The sequence below is a fragment of the Pipistrellus kuhlii genome, unplaced genomic scaffold (genome assembly GCF_014108245.1).
Source record: "Pipistrellus kuhlii isolate mPipKuh1 unplaced genomic scaffold, mPipKuh1.p scaffold_m20_p_23, whole genome shotgun sequence".
NCBI lineage: Eukaryota > Metazoa > Chordata > Mammalia > Chiroptera > Vespertilionidae > Pipistrellus > Pipistrellus kuhlii.
Genome location: NW_023425522.1, coordinates 1,643,841 through 1,664,577, shown reverse-complemented (window position 1 = coordinate 1,664,577; position 20,737 = coordinate 1,643,841). Strand labels below are relative to the sequence as shown.

At 60.6% G+C, this 20,737-nt stretch overlaps 1 protein-coding gene across 22 annotated transcripts; it reads right to left on the bottom strand.

Annotated features, from left to right (window-relative positions):
- Positions 1–1,368: 1,368 nt before the first annotated feature.
- On the bottom strand, positions 1,369–18,138 carry RNF112 (ring finger protein 112). Of its 22 annotated transcripts, none has more exons than XM_045586489.1 (14): positions 17,267–18,131; positions 17,052–17,092; positions 16,183–16,384; positions 15,585–15,799; positions 15,213–15,376; positions 15,009–15,156; positions 14,589–14,639; positions 14,307–14,363; positions 14,188–14,228; positions 13,937–14,062; positions 13,649–13,815; positions 13,520–13,573; positions 13,361–13,435; positions 11,991–13,268 (listed from the first exon to the last, which is right to left on the bottom strand). In XM_045586489.1, exons 1-14 carry the CDS (start codon positions 17,655–17,657, stop codon positions 12,721–12,723), a joined length of 2,280 nt encoding a protein of 759 aa, XP_045442445.1. In that variant the 5' UTR covers positions 17,658–18,131; the 3' UTR covers positions 11,991–12,720. The 22 variants fall into 22 exon arrangements, with proteins under 22 accessions (XP_045442458.1, XP_045442445.1, XP_045442451.1 ...); XM_045586501.1 differs by having other exon boundaries at positions 12,796–13,268; positions 13,937–14,051; positions 14,154–14,228; ... (2 more) ...; positions 15,596–15,799; positions 17,267–17,320; XM_045586495.1 differs by lacking the exon at positions 14,307–14,363 and having other exon boundaries at positions 13,937–14,051; positions 14,154–14,228; positions 15,009–15,113; ... (1 more) ...; positions 15,596–15,799; positions 17,267–18,138.
- Between the last annotated feature and the right edge of the window lie 2,599 nt (positions 18,139–20,737).

Sequence of the window (20,737 nt, the reverse complement as noted above, 5' to 3'; positions counted from 1 at the left end):
TTCATGTCCAGCGGAACGCAGAGGCCTGGCCGCAAGCCCGCAGGCCCCTGTCCTGCGCGGCCTCGGGACACAGAGCTGGGCAGATGTCAGCAGCTGCTCTCCGGCCCTCCTTCGGCCAGCACAGACCTCAGGCCTCAGGCCTGACTCACGAGGTCCGGGTTTTGTCCTGCTCGCCATCTTGCTGCGGTCAGAGCACATGCTTAGATGCACTCTGCAGTCCGCCCAGGGGAGGTCTCTATTTCCCTTTTCGTCGCGGGATGAGTTGCTGAACCGCCGGGCGTGACAGTGGCTGTGCAGCAGCCTTAACACTCCAGACAGGACGTGGAAACCAACGGAAACAGACAGGTGTCACAAACAAAGGACGATGGGAGCTGAGAGCCAGGGGCCGGAGCCTCGTCGGCTGTTTTTGGGGAGCTGGTCCGTGTCCTTCCAGCCTAGTCACACTGTTCCCTTCGCCTGCGGTCCCCATGAGGCCTCACCCGGAACATGTGCCATAGCATGAACTCCCCTCGACTGGCTAAGGCCACGGCTTCGTTAACAGTGTTTAGTTTGCTGGGCCTTGGGAACCGGAGCGACTTTATTCATGTCTTAGGAAAGTTAGAGACAGATTTGAGCCACCTTTTCTAGTTGTTTTATCCACTTGTGGGAATTGTTTTTTGAGGGTTATGCAAAGAAAGGGAATAAATTATTCTCTCTAAAATTTGTAAGAATAATTAGTGTTTTGTTTGTTTTAGACGCTTCTGGATATCTTCTTGTTGATATACTAGTGGTCCAGCACACAGATTCATGCACAGTGAAAGGAAATTAATTAGAAGAAATATTTTAATATCACTATTCGCCCTTTCTCTATAATAGAAGTGTCAAGCAAATTCACGATCAAGCAAAGACAGATGGAAACACACACGTGCAATTGGCACCAGCAAGAGCTATATATGTATCACACATGCACAAGTCAACTTAGCCATATATATATATATATATATATATATATATATATATATATATATATACATATATCAAACTTGCTTAATTAGACCTGCTTTCTGATGTAGCTAAACTTTTCCCAGCCCAATGAAGCACCCCAAATTCTCTTTCAGGTAATTGTCAGCAACACAGCAGTAAATATCACCATGAAGCAGATTATTATTGTAGATCACGCAGGAAGAACAAAGGGTAAAATATGTAACTGCAGCAGTGTTTGACTATATTCTGCGCAGTGAGAAAACCTGAAGTCATTTTCAAGGTCCACCATTTCTTACTTCTTTTCAGTCAGATCAAGTTTCTGAACTTTCTAAATCTCTGTTTTCTGGCTAATGAAAAGAAAATAGGATTCCCTCCACTCTCCTATCTACCTACTTCTATGAGGATCAAATGAGATGAGGCATGGGAAAACGCTTCACAGACATTTGGTTAAACTGTGAAGTGTTTGCACCTGGCTATAAAGCAGGTCGTGTTCCTGGGCTAAAGAATCTGCAAGGAGGCTAGCTGCTAGGGAGAAGAAGCCGGGTGTTCTTATGGACATCATTACCAGAGCCATTTCCAGCCGGCCATGGAGTCTCGGCAGTGTTGGCTGCAATCTGGTGGCTGTTGCTCCAGAGTGGTGGTGAGGCCTGTGTCCCACTTGGGGGAAGCAGAGGGTTGCTTTGTCCGCCAGGTCCATGCTGCTGTTTCTCTGTAAATGGCAAGTGTGCCTCAGAGCAGCTCCTGCGCTGAGTGTCTGCCCCATGGTGGTCAGTGCGTGTCATAACGACTGGTCAGATAGTGGGAAGGACACTTAGCATATTAACTTTTTATATAAATAGACTAGAGATCTGATGCACGAATTTGCACACAGGTGGGTTCCCTCGGCCTGGCTGGCAATCAAGGCCAGTCAGAGCCGTCTATTCCAGTTCCAAAGCGGGCCAGTGGGGGCTGGCCAGCTAGGGAGGGGCTGTGGGAGGGCTCCAGGGCGTGTCCGGTCCTCTCAGCCAGACCCCAGCAGAAAGCTAACCTACCAGAGTGTCTGCCCCCTGTTGGTCAGTGCACATCATAGCGACTGGTTGAGCAGTAGATTGAACAGTCAACCAATCAGTCGGACACTTAACATATTATCCTTTTATTATATAGATGACTAACTGGGGAGATGGTAATTTTAAATACCTGGATATCTTTAACAACTATTCAAAACACACAGGATTGCCTGGCCAGCATGGCTCAGTGGTTGAGCATCCACCTATGAACCAGGAGGTCAAGGTTTGATTCCCAGTCAGAGCACAGGCCTGGGTTGCGGGCTCCATCCCCAGTGTGGGGACGTGCAGGAGGCAGCAGATCAATGGTTCTCTCGTCACTGATGTTTCTATCTCTCGCTCATCTCCCTTCCTCTCTGAAATATATATATATATATTTATATATTTAAGTGATTATAGCCCTATTGTGGGGGCGTGGCATCTCCTGGTGGTTTGGGTTTGCATTTCCTGGATGACTAAGTTCGTTTAGCATCTCCCCCGGCCCGCTGGCCCTTTCTACACCTGCCTCTGTCTTACCAACACCCCGTGTGGCAGTGGGCAAGTCTGTCTCCTCCTCTCAGCCTGTTTCCTCATCTTCCCCCAGAGATGTGAGCCAGGTCAGTGGCCTTCAGGTGGCTTGGTCCACATGGCCCCTGAAAGGATTTGGGGCTGAACCGGTTTGGCTGAATGGATAGAGCGTCGGCCTGCAGACTGAAAGGTCCCAGGTTCAATTCCGGTCAAGGGCACATACCTTGGTTGTGGGCATATCCTCAGTGGGGGGGGGGGGGGGGGGGAGGGTGTGCAAGAGGCAGCTGATCGATGTTTCTCTCTTATAGATGTTTCTAACTCTCTATCCCTCTCTTCCTCTCTGTAAAAAATCAATAAAATGTATTTTTTTAAAAGGATTCGGGGACATCACGCCCCCTTTGGCACATTTCAGATTGGTGGAATGTAACAAACAAAATAGACTGACAAAGTGGAATGAGAATCACGGCCCATGGAACGGCCTGGCCAGAGCCCGGAGGAGGGGGTGGGTGCCGGACCCGGACGCTGAGGACCAGCTGAGGGAGATCCGTGCACAGCCCCGGGCGCGACAGCAGTGCGGAGCCGGCCGAGAAGGCGGGAGCCGGCTGCTGTCACAAATGGTTTCGGTGTTGATGCCAAGCTTCTGGCTGTGCTCTGCTGCTGAGAGAACACGGTTCACTGCTGCCTGTGGCTCGTCTCACACAGTCGGCATAGCAGGAAGACAGGCACATCGGGACACTCCTCAGCCCTGTCCTAGCATCGCCCGCACCAGCCTGATTTGACCTCAAATGTCCCCATGGGAAATTTTATCTCTGATCTAGAAAATTCTGCTTGTAAAAACCATGAACATAGTAAGAATCAGAGCAGTAAATAAATCTAATCGCTGCTCGGAATGAAGACAAGGATGTGACATTGTGGGGACTAGGGTCCAAGGAGAAGTGGGTGCAGCGGAGATCTGCCGGCGGAGTCACAGCTGGAGGAGCTGGGGGAGGGGGAGCTGTGCCCTCTGGGGGAGCAGGAGACGCTGACTCCCATCCTGTGGGCTAAACGCTGCAGGCTCTCGGCTGCCGTCCGTGTCTTACAGTAACAGCCCTGTGATAGGCAGAGCATCTGTGCTCCTCCAGGTGGCTTTGGATCAGAGGTGTGGCCCTGGGACTTCCTGGGGCAGGTGAGCCCCAGGAGGCACCGGCAGGTCTCCTCGCCCTCCGCTCCCTCTTCCAGCAAAGCCTCCAATCGGGCGCCCCTGCTGGGGTGCGGGTGAGCCTGTTTCCTGTGCCTGGACGTGCGGGGGAGGCGGGCTGAGTCACACAGGCTGGCGGGGGAGCCACAGACAGACACTCAGAGACGGCCAGAACCCGGACTGAGCTTCTTAGGAAACTGACCATCAGCTGAGAGAAACTGACCATTGAGACTGGTCTCAGGAGCCGTTCCTACCTGAGCAGGGACGGGAGTGCTGGGAGGAGGGGTCCAGGCCATGGCGCACACTCCTGACCCCACAGAGGAGCGGGCGGCCCAGGCCTCCTTCCTTCCCCGCCCGCTGTCCGAGGAGGCGCTCTGCAAACGGGCGTCCACCCAGCGCCAGGCGGGCCGGGCCCCGGTGCCCAGCTTGCGCCCAGGCCCAGGCCCAGGAGGGGGGAGGCTCCGTCCCAGTGGGAGCCAGGCCCTGCTTCTGCTGGGGAGCCTGACCAGGCCAGCAGGAAACGGGGCCCTCTCACCGAGCCAGGTCGCGGCCCCAGGCCCGGGTCTTGCATGAATGGCCTCACGGAGCAGCAGGGACCACCGGTGAAGGGGACCTCCGGTGAGGGGGACCTCCGGTGAGGGGGGACCTCCGGTGAGGGGGGAACCTCCGGTGAGGGGGGACCTTCGGTGAGGGGGGACCTCCGGTGAGGGGGACCTTCGGTGAGGGAAACCTCCGGTGAGGGGGGACTTCCGTTGAGGGGGGACCTTCGGTGAGGGGGACCTTCGGTGAGGGGGACCTCTGGTGAGGGGGTACCTTCGGTGAGGGGGGACTTCCGGTGATGGGGGACCTTCGGTGAAGAGGGACCACCGGTGAGGGGGGACCTCCATGAGGGGGGAACTTCGGTGAGGGGGACCACCGGTGAGGGGGACCTCCGGTGAGGGGGACCTCCGGTGAGGGGGGACCTCCGGTGAGGGGGGACCTCCGGTCAGGGGGGACCACGGCACACCCACAGCGGGTGTCACACGTCCCAGGGCCCGCGCTTCAGGAGTGAGGCCTGTGTCCGCAGCTCACTGGGTGCCGTCCGCTCCCACACCCATGGTCTCCGGGATGACATCATTCCGACTCCCTGAACGTGCATTTTTGGTTGATTACTTGTTCCCTTTAGTCTCTGCACAAGCCTCATCACTTTTAATTTTCGTTTTAAAATGTATCTCTGTGTGTTTTCCACTTCGTTTTTGTTCATTTTTAAAATGTACACTATTTCTGGACTTAAAAGTTTTTCCCTAAATGTTGGGGGAAAATGGTACATTTTCTAAAAATTCTGACTGGTGTTTTTTTTACATGATTTGAAATGTCAGTAAGTAAGCAGAGTGCTCACACTTTGTGCACAGAGTTAGGCCTGCTCTGTGTCAGTTTGTATCTGCATGGTTCGGTGCTGCCGCTGGAGCTTCCCTGTGTCCGGAAGTCCTTCTGCATCCCGCCAGGAGCGGCTGGGGTCCTGGTTCCCACCTTTTGTTCTGGCGATTTTTCATGGGACAGGATGTGGCTGACGAACTGGTTTCTGCTCATGGGGTTCAGCTGCACCTCCCTTTTATATCCCTCTCCCGTAGTCCCACCCCTGACTGCCTGGCCCGCTCCTAACTCCTCAACACAGCCCCCTCTGGTTTAATGCTCACTCAATACCAGAACTATTTCTTTCCTACATTTGCAGAGGCTTTCCAGGTTGGCAGAGTTTTAAAAAAATTTCCCTCCACAGCTCAGGGTCTGCCCCCACGTTGCTGTGGGCGCGTTTTCCCAAACGCTGTGTCAGCGCATGAGGCAGACCCAGCAGTGCTTCCTCCCGCCTCCACCAGCCGCCGACACTTGGGGTTTTTGTTAGAGTGTCACCCACTTCAGGGGACAATTTTCTGTGCTCGTTAGAGGAGGGGAGGCTGCAATGCAGTAATAAATAAACCTCGTATCGCACTGTGGAGTTTGAATGAGTCACCTAAGTTGTGCCTGTGTAGCAGACAGATTGCTCTGTGCTAGAGGCAGCTTTAGCCATAGGCTCCAGAGAAACTCTGTTCCTCCCTGACTGCCTAGAAGAACTTGAATTAAGAACCCTGCCCACTACGGGAGATTATCAGAAATAATTTTTGAAAATATATCTTTATGTAGTTCAGAGAGGAAGGGAGAGGGAGAGAGAGATAGAAACATCAATGATGAGAGGGAATCATTGATTGGCTGTCTCCTGCATGCACCCCTACTAGGGATGGAGCCCACAAACCAGGCATGTGCCCTGACTGGGAATCGAACTGTGACCTCGTGGCTCATGACCCCAACCACTGAGCCACACTGGCCAGACAGAGATTGTGTCTATAGGGTAGGACAAACTCCTGCTCTTCCTGTTGTCCTGCAATGGCCCCAAGGTGCACTACCTCACCCCCAGCTCCGGTGTCTGACAACCTAGGTCCCCTTTCTTATCTCCAAGCCTTTCCTGCATGTGGTGTCTCTGGCTCTCGTGGATTCTTCTTGCTCATGACACGGTTTCATGCAGTCAGGGGCTCCTGGTCCACTCAGTCAAGGTGCTGCTATAGCAAAACACGTTACCAGGAGCTAAAAACAGCAAACGCTTGTTCTCACAGGTCTGGATATCAGGAGCCCAAGACCCTGGGGCCAGCCTGTGGGTGAGACACTGAGACAAGCTGGTAAGCCAGGACAGCGCGGCAGAGGACCTGAAATAGTTACCCGGCCAGAACTCCAATTCAGTGCTTTTTGTGCCAACCACACCCAAGGACACATTAAGTCAGAGAAAGAAATAAATCTTTCTTTTTTTTTTTTTTTTTTTTTGTGCATCAGCATAAAGCTGTTGAATTTTATTGAGTCCTCCCATAAGACCTCCCCTAAACTCTCGGTCTTTAAAACTCCCCCTGGCCAGTGTGCTAAGTGGTTAGAGCATCAGCCTATGCAGCAAAGTGTTACAGGTTCCATTCCTAGTCAGGGCTCATGCTGGGACAATCAATCAAGGTGTCTCTCTCTCAGCAATGTTTTTCTCTCTCTGTGTGTGTGTGTGTGTGTGTGTGTGTGTGTGTGTCTTTGTGTGATAAGCAAGGAAAAAATATCCTCGTGTGAGGATTAACAGCAACAACAACAAAAACTCATGAGAAAGGACCCAGCATGCCCTCCCTCCCAGGAGCAAACTCACATTTCCCACCCCCGAGCATTACCTTCCCCTCTCCTAAGCCCCAAGGCCCTTCTTTGGCTGCTGTAGCTCGTTCCTGAGCCCACGCAGCCCATTTGGCTCACTTCCTTCTGTAATATTCTAATTAAACTTCCTTTTATAATTTGAGTTCCTGGCTTTGGATTCTTTATTTGCAGGTCCAAAAAAAAGGGGGGGCAACATCTGTAATATTTTCAACAATAAAGATTTTTTTAAAAGAACAACATCTGTAATATTTTTAACAATAAAGATTTTTTTTGAAAAAATGTAATATTTTCAACAATAAAGATTAAAAGAAAAAAAAAAAAGAACAGAGGCCTGACTTCGCTGATAACACCTGGTGCCATTCGGCCGCCAACATCGCTGCTGACAGAGCTGATGAGAGACGCTTCCCAGCTCATGATGACCAAGTCCTCGTGTGGTGGAAGCGCTAATCCCACTCATGGGGGCCCCGCCCTCATGGCCTAATCACCCCAAAGGCCGCACCACCTCATCCACCCCAGCGAGGACTGAGTTCGGCGTGAACCAAGCACTCCGTCCAAGCAGGGCTGCGTCCTTCGTGCTGTGGCCCTGCTGTCTTCCCCAGGCGCGCCCTCGGAGGCAGGGATTGGACGTAAGTCACCAGCTCTCTAGCCCAGGAACCTGTCACACACGAATCTTCAGGTCCGTGGCAGGGCCTCCCACAGGTCCGGGAAACCAGCCAGACGTCAGCTGTGGCTGGGACCTTGGACAGCGTCGCGAAGGCTCCTGTGAATCCATACCGGAAGCCAGGGATTCCCCTGCTTGGATCGGGACCAAGGGGCCGGGTCTTGGAGCCCGGACGGACTGGTGGGAGATGGCTCACTTGAGCGAGGAATTTGGCACCAGAAAAGCTGGGTTCAAGTCCCGGCCTATCTTGGATTAGTTGTTTCACCTGATCACATCATTCCCTGAGCTTCTGTAAAAATCAGCACTCTAGCCCTGGCTGGCGTGGCTCAGCTGGTTGAGCATCTTCCCATGCCCTAAGAGGTTGCCAGTTCGATTCCCATTAAGGCACATGCTTGGGTTGTGGGCTCCATCCCGAGTAGGGGGTGTGCAGGAGGCAGCCAATTGATGTTTCTCTCTCCTTCTCTCTCTAAAATCAAAAAAAAAAAAAAAAACATATGTAAAAAATAAGTACAAACTGCATGAGATGGTTTTGAGGCTCAGGAGAGATAATGTTTGGGGAAATGCTTTGAAAGCTATGAGGCACAGCCCTGGCCAGTGTGGCCCACTGGTAGGGCATCGGGCCCACACACCAAAGGCTCTGGTTTGATTGCAGATCAAGGGCACATTCTTGGGTTGCAGGTTCTTCTCCCAGCCGCTGTCAGGGCCTGTGTGCGTCAACCAATTGGTGTGTGTCTCTCTCTCATAGATGTATCTGTCTCTGTGTGTGTGTGTCTCAGAGATGTATCTCTGTATGTGTGAGTGTCTCTCGTAGATGTATCTCTGTGTGTGGGTGTCTCTCTCCCCCCCTACCGTGTTTCCCCGAAAACAAGACATCCTCCAAAAATAAGACCTATTTACAGGTTTCCTTCTGAGTGAAATATAAGGCATCCCCCCAAAAAATAAGGCCCCCCCCCAGGCTAAACATGAGAGATTTGGTCCACTGATTCTGAAAGAAATGGAGTCACAAGAAATTCACCAGGAAATTCAGGAATTGGATTGCTATGATGATGTTCCAGAAGATGATGACATGATTGTCATTGAATAAATGAGTAAATTCTTGATACTGTAGGATTCACAGTTTGTCTGGTTTGTGTTGACAACTACCGTACTATCGTACTGTATACAGGTAATAAATTTCCTTTATTTTCACTTAACAATAAATGTGTACCGTATTCTTCTTCATGGAAAAATAAGACATCCCCTGGAAATAAGACCTAGCACATCTTTGGGAGCAAAATTAATATAAGACACTGTCTTATTTTCGGGGAAACAGGGTACATCACTCTCTCTAAAAGTCAATGAAAACTGGCCTCAGGTGAGAATTAAGAGAATTAAGAGAAGAAAGGCAGAAGACAAATAGCACTTAATACACTTCCTCTTGCCTCTGCAGGGAGACCCCCACGTGTCCCCTGCCAAAGGGCGGGATCAGCCGCTGCAGTTCCTTCCAGCGCCACTGGGTGGACTCTGGCTGAACACAGCACCCTGCCTGGGCGGCTCCTCCTAATGCCGCCCACACCCCAAGTCCTAACTCTGCACCCCAAGGTCTGGGAGGTTTGTAGCTCTTGTGTCCGCCAGAGGGAAAGACTGACGAAATGCTGTCACGAAACCTTTCTTAACAAGTTCCTCACACACTGTGGGCCCGTCCCATGGGCTCCGTCCTCAGAAGATGCTCCTTGGCCCTTCGTCCTCACCCCCGTCCTACTCCCTGGCCCTATTTCCCCCGTCTTACCAACTGCAGCCTCTGCCGCTGAGCCGCGTGTTCCCCACCGCGACCTCTGCCTCTGCGCCACACACACACACACACACACACACACACACACACACGGCGACCTCTGCCTCTGTGCCGCACACACACACACACACACACACACACACACACACACACGGCGACCTCTGCCTCTGCGCCACACACACACACACACACACACACACACACACGGCGACCTCTGCCTCTGCGCCACACACACACACACACACACACACACACACACTGACACGGCGACCTCTGCCTCTGCGCCACACACACACACACACACACACACACTGACACGGCGACCTCTGCCTCTGTGCCACACACACACACACACACACACGGCGACCTCTGCCTCTGCACCACACACACACACACACACACACACACACACAGTGACATGGCGACCTCTGCCTCTGCGCCACACACACACACACACAGACACACAGTGACATGGCGACCTCTGCCTCTGTGCCGCACACACACACACACACACACACACAGTGACATGGCGACCTCTGCCTCTGCGCCACACACACACACACACAGACACACACTGACACGGCGACCTCTGCCTCTGTGCCACACACACACACACACACACGGCGACCTCTGCCTCTGCACCACACACACACACACACACACACACACACGACGACCTCTGCCTCTGCACCACACACACACACACACACACACACACGGCGACCTCTGCCTCTGCGCCACACACACACACACACACACACACACACACACTGACACGGCGACCTCTGCCTCTGTGCCACACACACACACACACACACACACACACACGGCGACCTCTGCCTCTGTGCCACACACACACACACACACACACACACACACGGCGACCTCTGCCTCTGCACCACACACACACACACACACACACACACACACACACTGACACGGCGACCTCTGCCTCTGCGCCACACACACACACACACACACACACACGGTGACCTCTGCCTCTGCCATACACACACACACACACACACACACACACACACGGTGACCTCTGCCTCTGCCATACACACACACACACACACACACACACACACACGGTGACCTCTGCCTCTGCGCCACACACACACACACACACACACACACACGGTGACCTCTGCCTCTGCCATACACACACACACACACACACACACACACACGGTGACCTCTGCCTCTGCGCCACACACACACACACACACACACACACGCACGGTGACCTCTGCCTCTGCGCCACACACACACACACACACACACACACACAGTGACATGGCGACCTCTGCCTCTGCGCCACACACACACACACACAGACACACAGTGACATGGCGACCTCTGCCTCTGTGCCGCACACACACACACACACACACACACACACTGACACGGCGACCTCTGCCTCTGTGCCACACACACACACACACACACGGCGACCTCTGCCTCTGCACCACACACACACACACACACACACACACGACGACCTCTGCCTCTGCACCACACACACACACACACACACACACACGGCGACCTCTGCCTCTGCGCCACACACACACACACACACACACACACACACACACTGACACGGCGACCTCTGCCTCTGTGCCACACACACACACACACACACACACACACGGCGACCTCTGCCTCTGTGCCACACACACACACACACACACACACACACGGCGACCTCTGCCTCTGCACCACACACACACACACACACACACACACACACACACTGACACGGCGACCTCTGCCTCTGCGCCACACACACACACACACACACACACACGGTGACCTCTGCCTCTGCCATACACACACACACACACACACACACACACACGGTGACCTCTGCCTCTGCCATACACACACACACACACACACACACACACACGGTGACCTCTGCCTCTGCGCCACACACACACACACACACACACACACACGGTGACCTCTGCCTCTGCCATACACACACACACACACACACACACACACACACACGGTGACCTCTGCCTCTGCGCCACACACACACACACACACACACACACACAGTGACATGGCGACCTCTGCCTCTGCGCCACACACACACACACACACACACACGCACGGCACCACCCCTTAGAGCCGGGCTGGGGTGGGGGAAGATCACCAAAGAGGAGCATCTCAATGCCAGCACCACGGGCTGCGTGTGAGGAACTCCAGCGGGGGTCAGGCTTTTGGGGGGAGAGCTGGAGCGGGCCCTGCTTTGCTGCCAGCAGCTGGGGAGCCTCAGCTGAAACTTCCTCTCTCTGCGTTTGCATCTGTGAAAGGCGGTCCGGGCCCTGCAGCGACTCTGACCCGCCTGGCCCCACAGAGTGGCCTGGGCCGCCCCCTCCACCGCGTTGGCAAGGCCTTCCCACAATCCCTGTCCCCTGCCAGGACAGGCGGCGGCCACCCGGACGGAGCGCAGAGAGCAGGGAGCAAGACCCCGTCCGAGCGGACAGGTCTGTGGCCTGAGCCCCACAGCCCCCTCCCCCGCGGGGCCTCGGACGCGCAGCGCCCAGATCTCTTCACGTCCGCGCCTCCTCCCGCCCAGGAGGCCCGAATGGAGCTCGGTCACTCCTCCTGCCCACGCCCCTGGGGCTGGAGAGCCGTTTCTCCGACTGTCTGGGAAGCGAACGTCCAAGCACACGTTTTATTTGTGTATAACGTACCCATCGGCTTTTTACAGTCAAAAGCAAGTCTTCCTGTGGGACCTCCTGGCGCCGGAGGGCCGGGCCCTCGGGCTCCCGTGGGGCTGCACCAGGCCTCCTGCTGGCTCGGAGCAGAGGGTCCTCCCGAGGCCGGTGGGCAAGGAGAGGCGTGCTCCTGGCCGGAGCGTGAGGACTCGCAGAGGCTGCCGGCCATCTGTCCAGCGCGGACGTGGTCTCGGGGGCCCATCAGCCCGGCGCCGGGATGGCATCCGCACGCGGCACCTGAGCGGTGTGGACAGGGCACAGCCCGGAGGCCTCCGCCGGGCCCGCTGCCGACGCCCCGGGGGTCAGGAGTGGGGACCCCCCCGGTCCTGCTGGCAGCTTGGGAGCAGGCCCGGGACAGGCTTCTCCACTGCCCCCGACACGGGGCCTCCCTGCTCTCTCCTCCCCAGCCCCCCTTCAGTGCTCCCCGATACTGCTCACCAGGTCACTGAACCAGGCCGCCCCATCTGAAAGGACAAGCCCTCCCCCCAGCCCCGGAGGTCCAGCTCGCGCAGCTTCCAGCCGCCGGGGTGAACCAGAGCAAACAGCGTGGGACACGGGGCAGGCTTATCTGGGCCAATGGCCAGTGAGCAATGCTGCAACCGAAACAGCCCCTTCCTCCCGCTCACCACCCAGCCTGCTCCTGCCCCGGACCCCTCCTGGGCCCCGGGTTCTTCAGCTCAGCCAGCCACCCGGATCTGGCACTCACTCAGGCGGGTGGGCCACGGGGGTCCTGGGAACCCCCCTTCCCTCCCGCCTCCTCCCTCCCGCCTCCGCCCTCCCTCCTCTTCCTGTCTGGGGCCCGTCACTCCGCCCCGAGCAGCGGCTCTCGGTCCCCCGCCTGCAGCCGCTCCTCCTCCTCCCCCTCCAGGCAGCCCAGGGCGGCAGCCAGCCCCGCGCCCACGCCACCCCCCACCACGGCGGCCCCCGTGGCCCCCACCGCGGCTCCGGCGGCCACCACGCCGCCCGCCAGGCCCATGAGCCCGGCGCCCAGGGCCCCGCCCACGGCGGCCAGGTGCCCGCAGAAGCGCACGGTGTAGGCGTCCATGAAGGCGCGGGCCTGGGCCTGCAGCTCGGCCTCCAGCGCCTCCAGGGCCCGCGCCCTCCCCGGGCTCCGCAGGGCCGCAGCGTGGCGGGCCAGGACGGCGTCCTTCTGCGCCGACAGCAGGCTCCTCATGGTGTCCGGCAGCACCCGGAGCGCCGAGAAGATGCGCTTGGTGGCCGCGTCCTGTGGGGAGAGAGGGCTCCCTGAGCAGCGGACCTGAGGGCCTCCCCAGGGCCCGCCTCCGGGGACACCCCGCCCCCCGCAGGCTGCCTCACCTGCTGCCGCACGAACTCCTTGAACTCCTGCTTGGCGGCCTCCACCGTCCGCAGGTCCTGCAGCTGGGCGGCCATCTGTCCACAGGAAGGCCAGCTGCCTCTCCTTCCTCCGCCCCCGCCCCCCCGCCCCCGCCTCCCGGCCCCCAGGGAGCTCCGTACCTCCTCCGGAGAGCCGAAGCCGGGCCCCGGCCGCCCCATCCAGCCCGAGAGGTTCTGGGGAATATGGGAAATATGAGGGCGTCGGGGAGGGAGGGCGGGCCTGTCCCGGTCTTTGGGGAGATGTCGCACCTTGATTTCCTGAGCCAGCTGCTGCCCGGTGAGCAGGCGCCCGTCCCCCCGGGCCGCGGGGCGCCCCTCGCTCCCGGAGCCCTGGCTGCGGCTCTTGGCGAGCTGGGGGGCCGCGCTCAGCACCTCGGCGACGTAGGCCCGCAGCGGGCAGGCGGCGTCCTCTGGGCCTGCGGGGACGCTCGCTGAGGACGGGCTGCGGGAGGAGGGGGCTCCGAGGCGGGGGGCACTGGCAGTGAGGGGGCCGGTCACGAGGAGGGCGGCTGGGGCCTCTGCCGCCCGGACACTCACCGCCCGGGCTCCCGCGGCCTCTGCCGGCCCGCGGTGGCCTCGGCGCAGGCAGGAGGCAGCGGCGGGCCTGCCTCCCTCGCAGCAGCTCCCGGACCCGGGGGTACTTGCCAGATCTCTGAGAGACGGAGGGCATGGCTGTGCCGGGGTCCGCCCCCCCTGGCTGCCATACGGGACCCTCGCCTCTGCCGCCGCCCCGCACCCCTCCCTCCGCACTCACCGGGAGGGCGTCCCCCACGGGCCCCCGCCCGGCCGGGCTGGGGTGGGGTGAGTCTCGGACGAGGAGGTCCAGGCGCTGGAAGAGAAGGGCTCCTGACGCCAGCAGCCGACGCGCGGGCCCGGGGCTGCGTGACGAGTCCAGAGCAGGTCTCACCTGGATGGGCACCATCCCGTAGTGCCTGCCCATCACCTCAGCCACGTGGACAAACATCTGGAGGCAACGAGGGCACAGCTGGGCCACGCCAGCTCCGCGTCTCCGTCCCCGGGGCCCACAGCACGCTCCCAGCCTCCGCCCTCCCACCTCTGCCTCGAACCCGCCACGCCTGCAGACCCTGGGAGGCCGGGTCAGAACTGGAGGCGCCTGGTTCCGGCTGGCCCAGCCCTCTAGCCTCATGGCCGGGCAGGGGCGGCGGGGCCAACACCGGTGTGCCCTCACCTCCAGGCACTCGAGGTCGGTGTCCTCCAGCTCCCGGGACGTGTGGAGGATCTGGAACAGGGGGCACATGGAGAGGGCCTGCCAGGGCAGAGGGCCAGGGAGCCCCCGGAGGGGGAGCCTCCGGTCTGGCTGTGGGTCTCGGGGCCTTGGAGGCCCAGCCCGGGGGTCTGCGCAGCCTGCGGGGGTTGGGGGCGGGGGGGGGGGAGGCAGGAGGGATGACCCTGAACTGCAACTGCCCCAGGACTTCAGCCTCCTTCAGAACAAGCAATGCTCCCACCTTCACCATCGGGGGGCATCCTTTCCTGGCAGGGCACCCCCGAATCCGCAGAGACCCTGTGCACAAAGCCTGGCTCTGTGACGGCCCCGGCTCTGAGGGCCGGACCCAGCGGGGTGCCAGGGCCCGGGCCCCCCGCGCCTCACCTGATAGGAGCTCAGCATCATGATGAGGGCGCACAGCTTGGTCCTGGTCTCCGGGCTCAGCTCCGGGCTCATGGCGTCCCCAGTGTCCACCAGAAACACAGCCACCTGTGCCAGGGTCAGACTGAGGGCAGCCTGCCTCCCTTCCTCCCAACGCCTGCACCCCACCCAGCGCCTGCACCCCATCTCCCCCTTCCTCTCCCCTCCTCTCCCCTCCCCTCCCCTCCTGGACCCCCGGCCTCCCTCACCTGCTGGCCCTCCTTCCCCAGCAGGAAGGGCTGGCTCCACATGCGCACGCCCCTGTCCGGGCTGTCGGCGCCCCATCTGCACCCCGGCAGGGCGCCCTCTCCGCTCGGCCAGCCCTCTGCCTCCTGCCGACAGAGGAGGGCGTCAGGGTGCGCCCAGCCGCTCCGCCCGAAGCCGCGACCCTACACCCCAGGCCCCCAGGCCCCGTGCCCCCCCCCCCCGGCTCCCCGGCCCCTGTCCTGGCCCCCCGGCCCCCCGGCCCCGGCCCCGCGCCCACCCCGGCCCCGGCCCCGCGCCCACCCCGGCCCCCAGCCCCGGCGCCCCAGCCCCGGCCCTGCGCCCACCGGGCCGGGCAGCGCCTGCAGCAGGCTGCGGAGGAGCAGGGCCTTCCCGGGGCGCGGCGCGCCCAGCACGGCGAGCAGGCAGACGGGCGTGTCGCGGGCCAGCGGGTGCTTCAGGCCGCGGCTCACGGCGCCCATCCTGAGCAGCGGGCCGCCCCCCGCGCCCACGCGCGCCAGCAGCAGCGGCTCCGGCCCCGCGCCGCGCTCCTGCGGGAGAGGCCGGTCAGTGCCCCAGGCGGAGGGGCCCGGAGCGGACCCCCGGAGAGGACACTGGAGCGGACCCCCACCCCGGAGCGGACCCCGAGAGGAACCCCCGGAGCGGACCCCCGGGAGGACCCCAGAGAGGACCCCTGGAGCAGACCCCCGAGAGGAACCCCCGGAGCGGACCCCCGGGAGGCCCCCCCGGGGAGCAGACACCCAAGAGGACCCCGGAGCAGACCCCGGAGCGGACCCCCCCGCGGAGCGGACACCCCGGAGCAGATCCCCCGCTGAGCGCATCCATTCCCCACTTCGCACCGACCCCAGGAACAGGCTGCAGCCCCCACGCCCGACCGGCTCCCGCCCCCCAGCCCCCCCAGGGCCCGGCCCACCTGCAGGGCGGGCGGCGGCCTCCGCAGCAGGCGCCCCATCTTCTCCTCCAGGCCCCGCAGGCCCCTCCGCCGACCCCTGCGGCGCGGGGGGCACCGGTCCCGCGGGGGCCTCTCCGAGCAGAGGGTGCAGGCGGGCGGCTCCCGGGGCGCCCCGGGCCCGGACCCCAGGCCCCGCTCCAGCCTGGGGGGCGGCGTGAGGGACCTGGGGGGGTGCAGACGGGTCATCTGAGAGCCGCATGGGGGGCAGGGACTCAGGGTCAGGACCGCGGGCAACAGAGCGGCCTGAGGGTGAGAGCTTGGCTCTGCCAGGCCGAGTGCCTCCTGGGCAGGGCAAACCCCCCCCCCCCCCCCCCCGTCACCCCCAATTCCCACCCCCATCCGGCTGCTCCCGCATCGTCCAGCAGGCGACAGCACCGGCCACCGGGGCCATCGGAGTGAGCTGATGCGATGGTGCTCTGGGCACTGCTCCTGCACCCCACCCAGCGCCTGCACCCCATCAGTGCCTGTACCCCACCCATCATCTGCACCCCACTCCTCCCAGCGCCTGCACCGCATAAGCGCCTGCACCCCACCCCACCTAGCGCCTGCACCCCACCTAGCACTTGGGCTCCAGGGAGGAGTCAGGGCCGCCTCAGGAGTGAGCCCTCTGCAGTCTCCTGACCCCCGAGGGGGACTCCTAGGGGAGCCACAGTGGTGGGGCGAGGCCTGGTTCTCAGGTGCCCCACACTCCCCTTCTGGAGCTCCAATCGCCTCTCTGCAGCACCGCCATTTCTGGCAGCACCTGCTCCGGATCCGGCAGGTCCAACCCAGAGCTCCTGCCCGGACAGCCGGCCCAGGCCCACACCCACACCAGCAGGCCCGCGGCTTACCAACTGTTGCCGCTGTTTCCCATGAGGCTCTGCTTTCTCTCCTTGGCGAGGAGTTTGGCGGGGAAGTAACAACAGAACCGTTATTCAGAGAAGCACCCAGGTCCCTCTCCCTCCGGGGTTTTCACGGCCTCGCCATCGCCCCCTGCGCTCCACCCCGTCTCCAGGGAGCCCCGTCCCACCCCACTCCTTCCCCCATGTCTTAGGAGAGGACTTGCCTGTTTGCCAAACCGGTGACAAAAGGAAATGAGTGAGAAGGCGGGCCTGGGCATGGGCGGCTGGGCGTGGGGCTGGTCCGGAGGCCGAGGGCAGAGGCCCAGAGACGGTGAGGCCGCGTAGGGATGGATGGGCAGCGCGAGGCAGGCGGAGGGCGGAGGGGGTGGTCGAGGAGCCAAGCCAGAGCTGAGAACTGGATGTGAGGTCGGTGGAAAGAGGAGCTGTCTCTGGACTCGCCGGGGAGGAGGCAGGGTGCGGGAACAAGCCCAGCGGAGGGAGGGACCGGCCGGGCTCTGAGTCCCTGGCAGAGGCTGGGATGCAGGCAGCAGGCAGTGGTGAGTCACCATGGAGACGGAAAAGATAAGGGCAGAAGGGGGAGGGTGCTTGCTCCATTTTCCCATCAGACCTCACTGGAAACACACACTCCGAGCTCACACCGCGGGGACTTCCAGAGAAGACGGCGCCGCCCGGCTCCGGCCCACGTGCGGGCCGATCACACCCCCAGGGAGCAGCCTGGCCGCTCTGGCTGCTGCGTGGACAGCAGGGTGGAAGGACAGGGCAGGGGGAGGCTCAGCAGAGCCCCAGCCCAGGCCAGGCACCTGGAGGGCTCACTGTGGGCACAGGGAGAGCGGGCAGCGGTGAGGGCAGAGCCCCTGCTGGGAGCCTGTGCCCCTGGAGGGAGGCCTGGGCTGCCCCGGGCTCCCAGGAGAACCCTGTCCAGGAGGCTGCTGTGGCGGTCAGGCGGGGACGGCCCCTGTGTCCTCTGTCCACAGGCCTGTGAGCGCTTCCTCTCCCCAGAGGAAGCTGGAACAGAAACCAATCGGGAGCCGAAAACCAGGGTGCAGGCTTTACCAGGGAATGGGCTGCCGGCTGCCTCACAGGGGAGAGCAGCAGCCCGTGCGGAGTAACGCGCCTCTCGGGGGGAGGGGTGGGGGTGGGGCTTAGAGTGCTCAGCATGCGCCGATTGGCGGCTTCATGTGCGGTCCGACAGGGGCAGGGCTCAGGCATCTGGCAGGGGCTGGTGGTGGTTCAGTGCACAGTCCGTATAAGGTGCCTGGTCAGGTGCTCAGGTACGTCCAGGCCGCAGGTCACGTCATCTCTGCCCACCAGCTGGGGGAAGGGAGGGTCTATCAGAAACCTGATGAAAAAATGATTCTAAACTGCAGAAAGGAAACGTCAAGATCAAGGTAGTGCCCGCTTAACCCAGTGTCTGCTGCCGCCACCGTGTCCTCCGGGAAGGAGACCGCCACCACCGTGTCCTCCGGGGACGGCCACCACCGTGTCCTCCAGGGACGGCCACCACCGTGTCCTCCAAAGAGGAGACGGCCACCACCGTGTCCTCCAGAGAGGAGACCGCCACCACCGTGTCCTCCAGAGAGGAGACCGCCACCACCGTGTCCTCCGGGGACCGCCACCACCGTGTCCTCCGGGGACGGCCACCACCGTGTCCTCCGGAGAGAGGAGACCGCCACCACCGTGTCCTCCGGGGACGGCCACCACCGTGTCCTCCGGGGACGGCCACCACTGTGTCCTCCGGGGACAGCCATCATGTCCTCTCAGAACTGCGGCCGCACTGCCTTCTGTGAAGGCAGAGCTGGTCTCGGTGCCTCGGAGCCAGCAGGCATTTGTACACCAGGAAGTGCCAAGCACTGAGCTAGGTTCTGGAACATCAGGGTGACCAAAACAGGAAACTCGGTTAATGTTTCTACACAATAAGTATAGGTTCTTACCAAATTCAACCTTGTAAAGATTATGTAAATTCTCCTTTGAAAATTCATGGCAAACGCCAATTCCTGTGGCAGCTCCTGCTGAGCTCCCTCTGACATGGAGGAAGAGCTCTGGGTCACCTGGCCGAGCCACGGCCAGTGCCTGCCTGTGGGCAACCCTGCCCAGCGGGACCAGGGCTGCGTCCCCCGCACGGCCTCGCGCCCCCCCCCCCCGGCGTCCCCCACACCGGCCTCGCCCCTCCCCAGCGTCCCCCACACCGGCCTCGCCCCTCCCCAGCGTCCCCCGCACCGGCCTCGCCCCCCCGCGTCCCCCTCCTGGCCTCGCCGCCTGGCAGGGAAGGAAGCACCGTGCTTGCTAACACGGTGAGGGCCCACGCAGGCTCTCCGTGGGCCCTGAGCCACCCAGGCTCCTGGGAAAGGAGAGGCCACAGCGAGCCGGCCCCGCCCTGCAGGTGGACAGGTTGGTGCTGGGGCTGAGGGGTGACTCCGGTGAGAAGGGAGCGGACAGGGAGGGGCGGGCAGGATGGTCCTGGCATCAGGAGCTGGAGCTGTGGGGCTGAGTTAATTCAGTCTTTATTTCACCCCTGTGCCCACTGGTCCCCCGCAGCCATCGGGCTTCTCCCCCACTCCCATCCCCACCCCCGAGGGACCGGCTGGGCCAGGAGGACGTGACGGTGAAGTCACTTTTGGAAAAACCAGCGTCAGAGCCCAAACCCAGCCTCTCAGCCCGGACCTGTCCTGCGGAGGCTCCGGAGCCCCTGACACAGGCTCACACACACACACCTGCGTGTGGAAAACGCTCCCACCCCACACCGCGCACACACCCTCACCACTCTCTCCTCCCTGTACGCCCAGCACATGCTCGTGTGTGTTCGGTTCACACAGCGCACTTAGAGACACTGCACCACACACACTCATCTGCTCGCTAACTCACTCACACACGCTGCTGTGCACCGACGCCCTCACACTCACGCACACTCACACGTGAGCTCACACCTACTCCCATAGGCAAACACAGGCCACACACTCCTGCACACGGCGCCGTTCCAAGCACATACATGAACTCACCCTCATCAACACAGACCACGAGGAGGCACTGTATTCCAGATGAGGAAACTGAGGCTGGAGCGGTTAAATCACTCATCCCAGGTCACACGGCTGTCAATGGCAGAGCGGAACCACGCCCAGGCACTCAGGCCCCAGGCCAGGCTTTTAAATCACTACACTCTATGGTTTTCTTTTCTTATATTTTATTGACTGTTTTACAGAGAGGAAGGGAGAGGGATAGAGAGCTAGAAACATCGATGAGAAAGAAACATCAACCAGCTGCCTCTTGCAACACCCCCTACTGGGGATGTGCCCTCACCCAAGGTACATGCCCTTGACCGGAATCGAACCCGGGACCCTTCAGTCTGCAGGCCGACGCTCTATCCACTGAGCCATATCCTTGGGTGGCAGATCATGTCCCTGTGCTGACAGCGTGGAGAAGTTTGTGTCTTACTGCGGCTCAGCCCCTTGGCTGGATGGGGGCAGAAGACTGTGCAGAAGCAGGCACTGCGTTCGGGGTGGTCCTGAGCCAGCTTTCGGGGTGGCCTTGGGCAAAGCAGCCTCGGTCTCCTGCATGTGCTGGAGGGGCTCACAGGACCAGAAACCCTTCTGCCGGAGTCCTGCTCCCCTCTCCTCCCCTCCCCGGCCCGGCAGCTGCCGGCCAGCAGCGCCTCCCCCTGCTCCTGGGAGCTGCCCAGG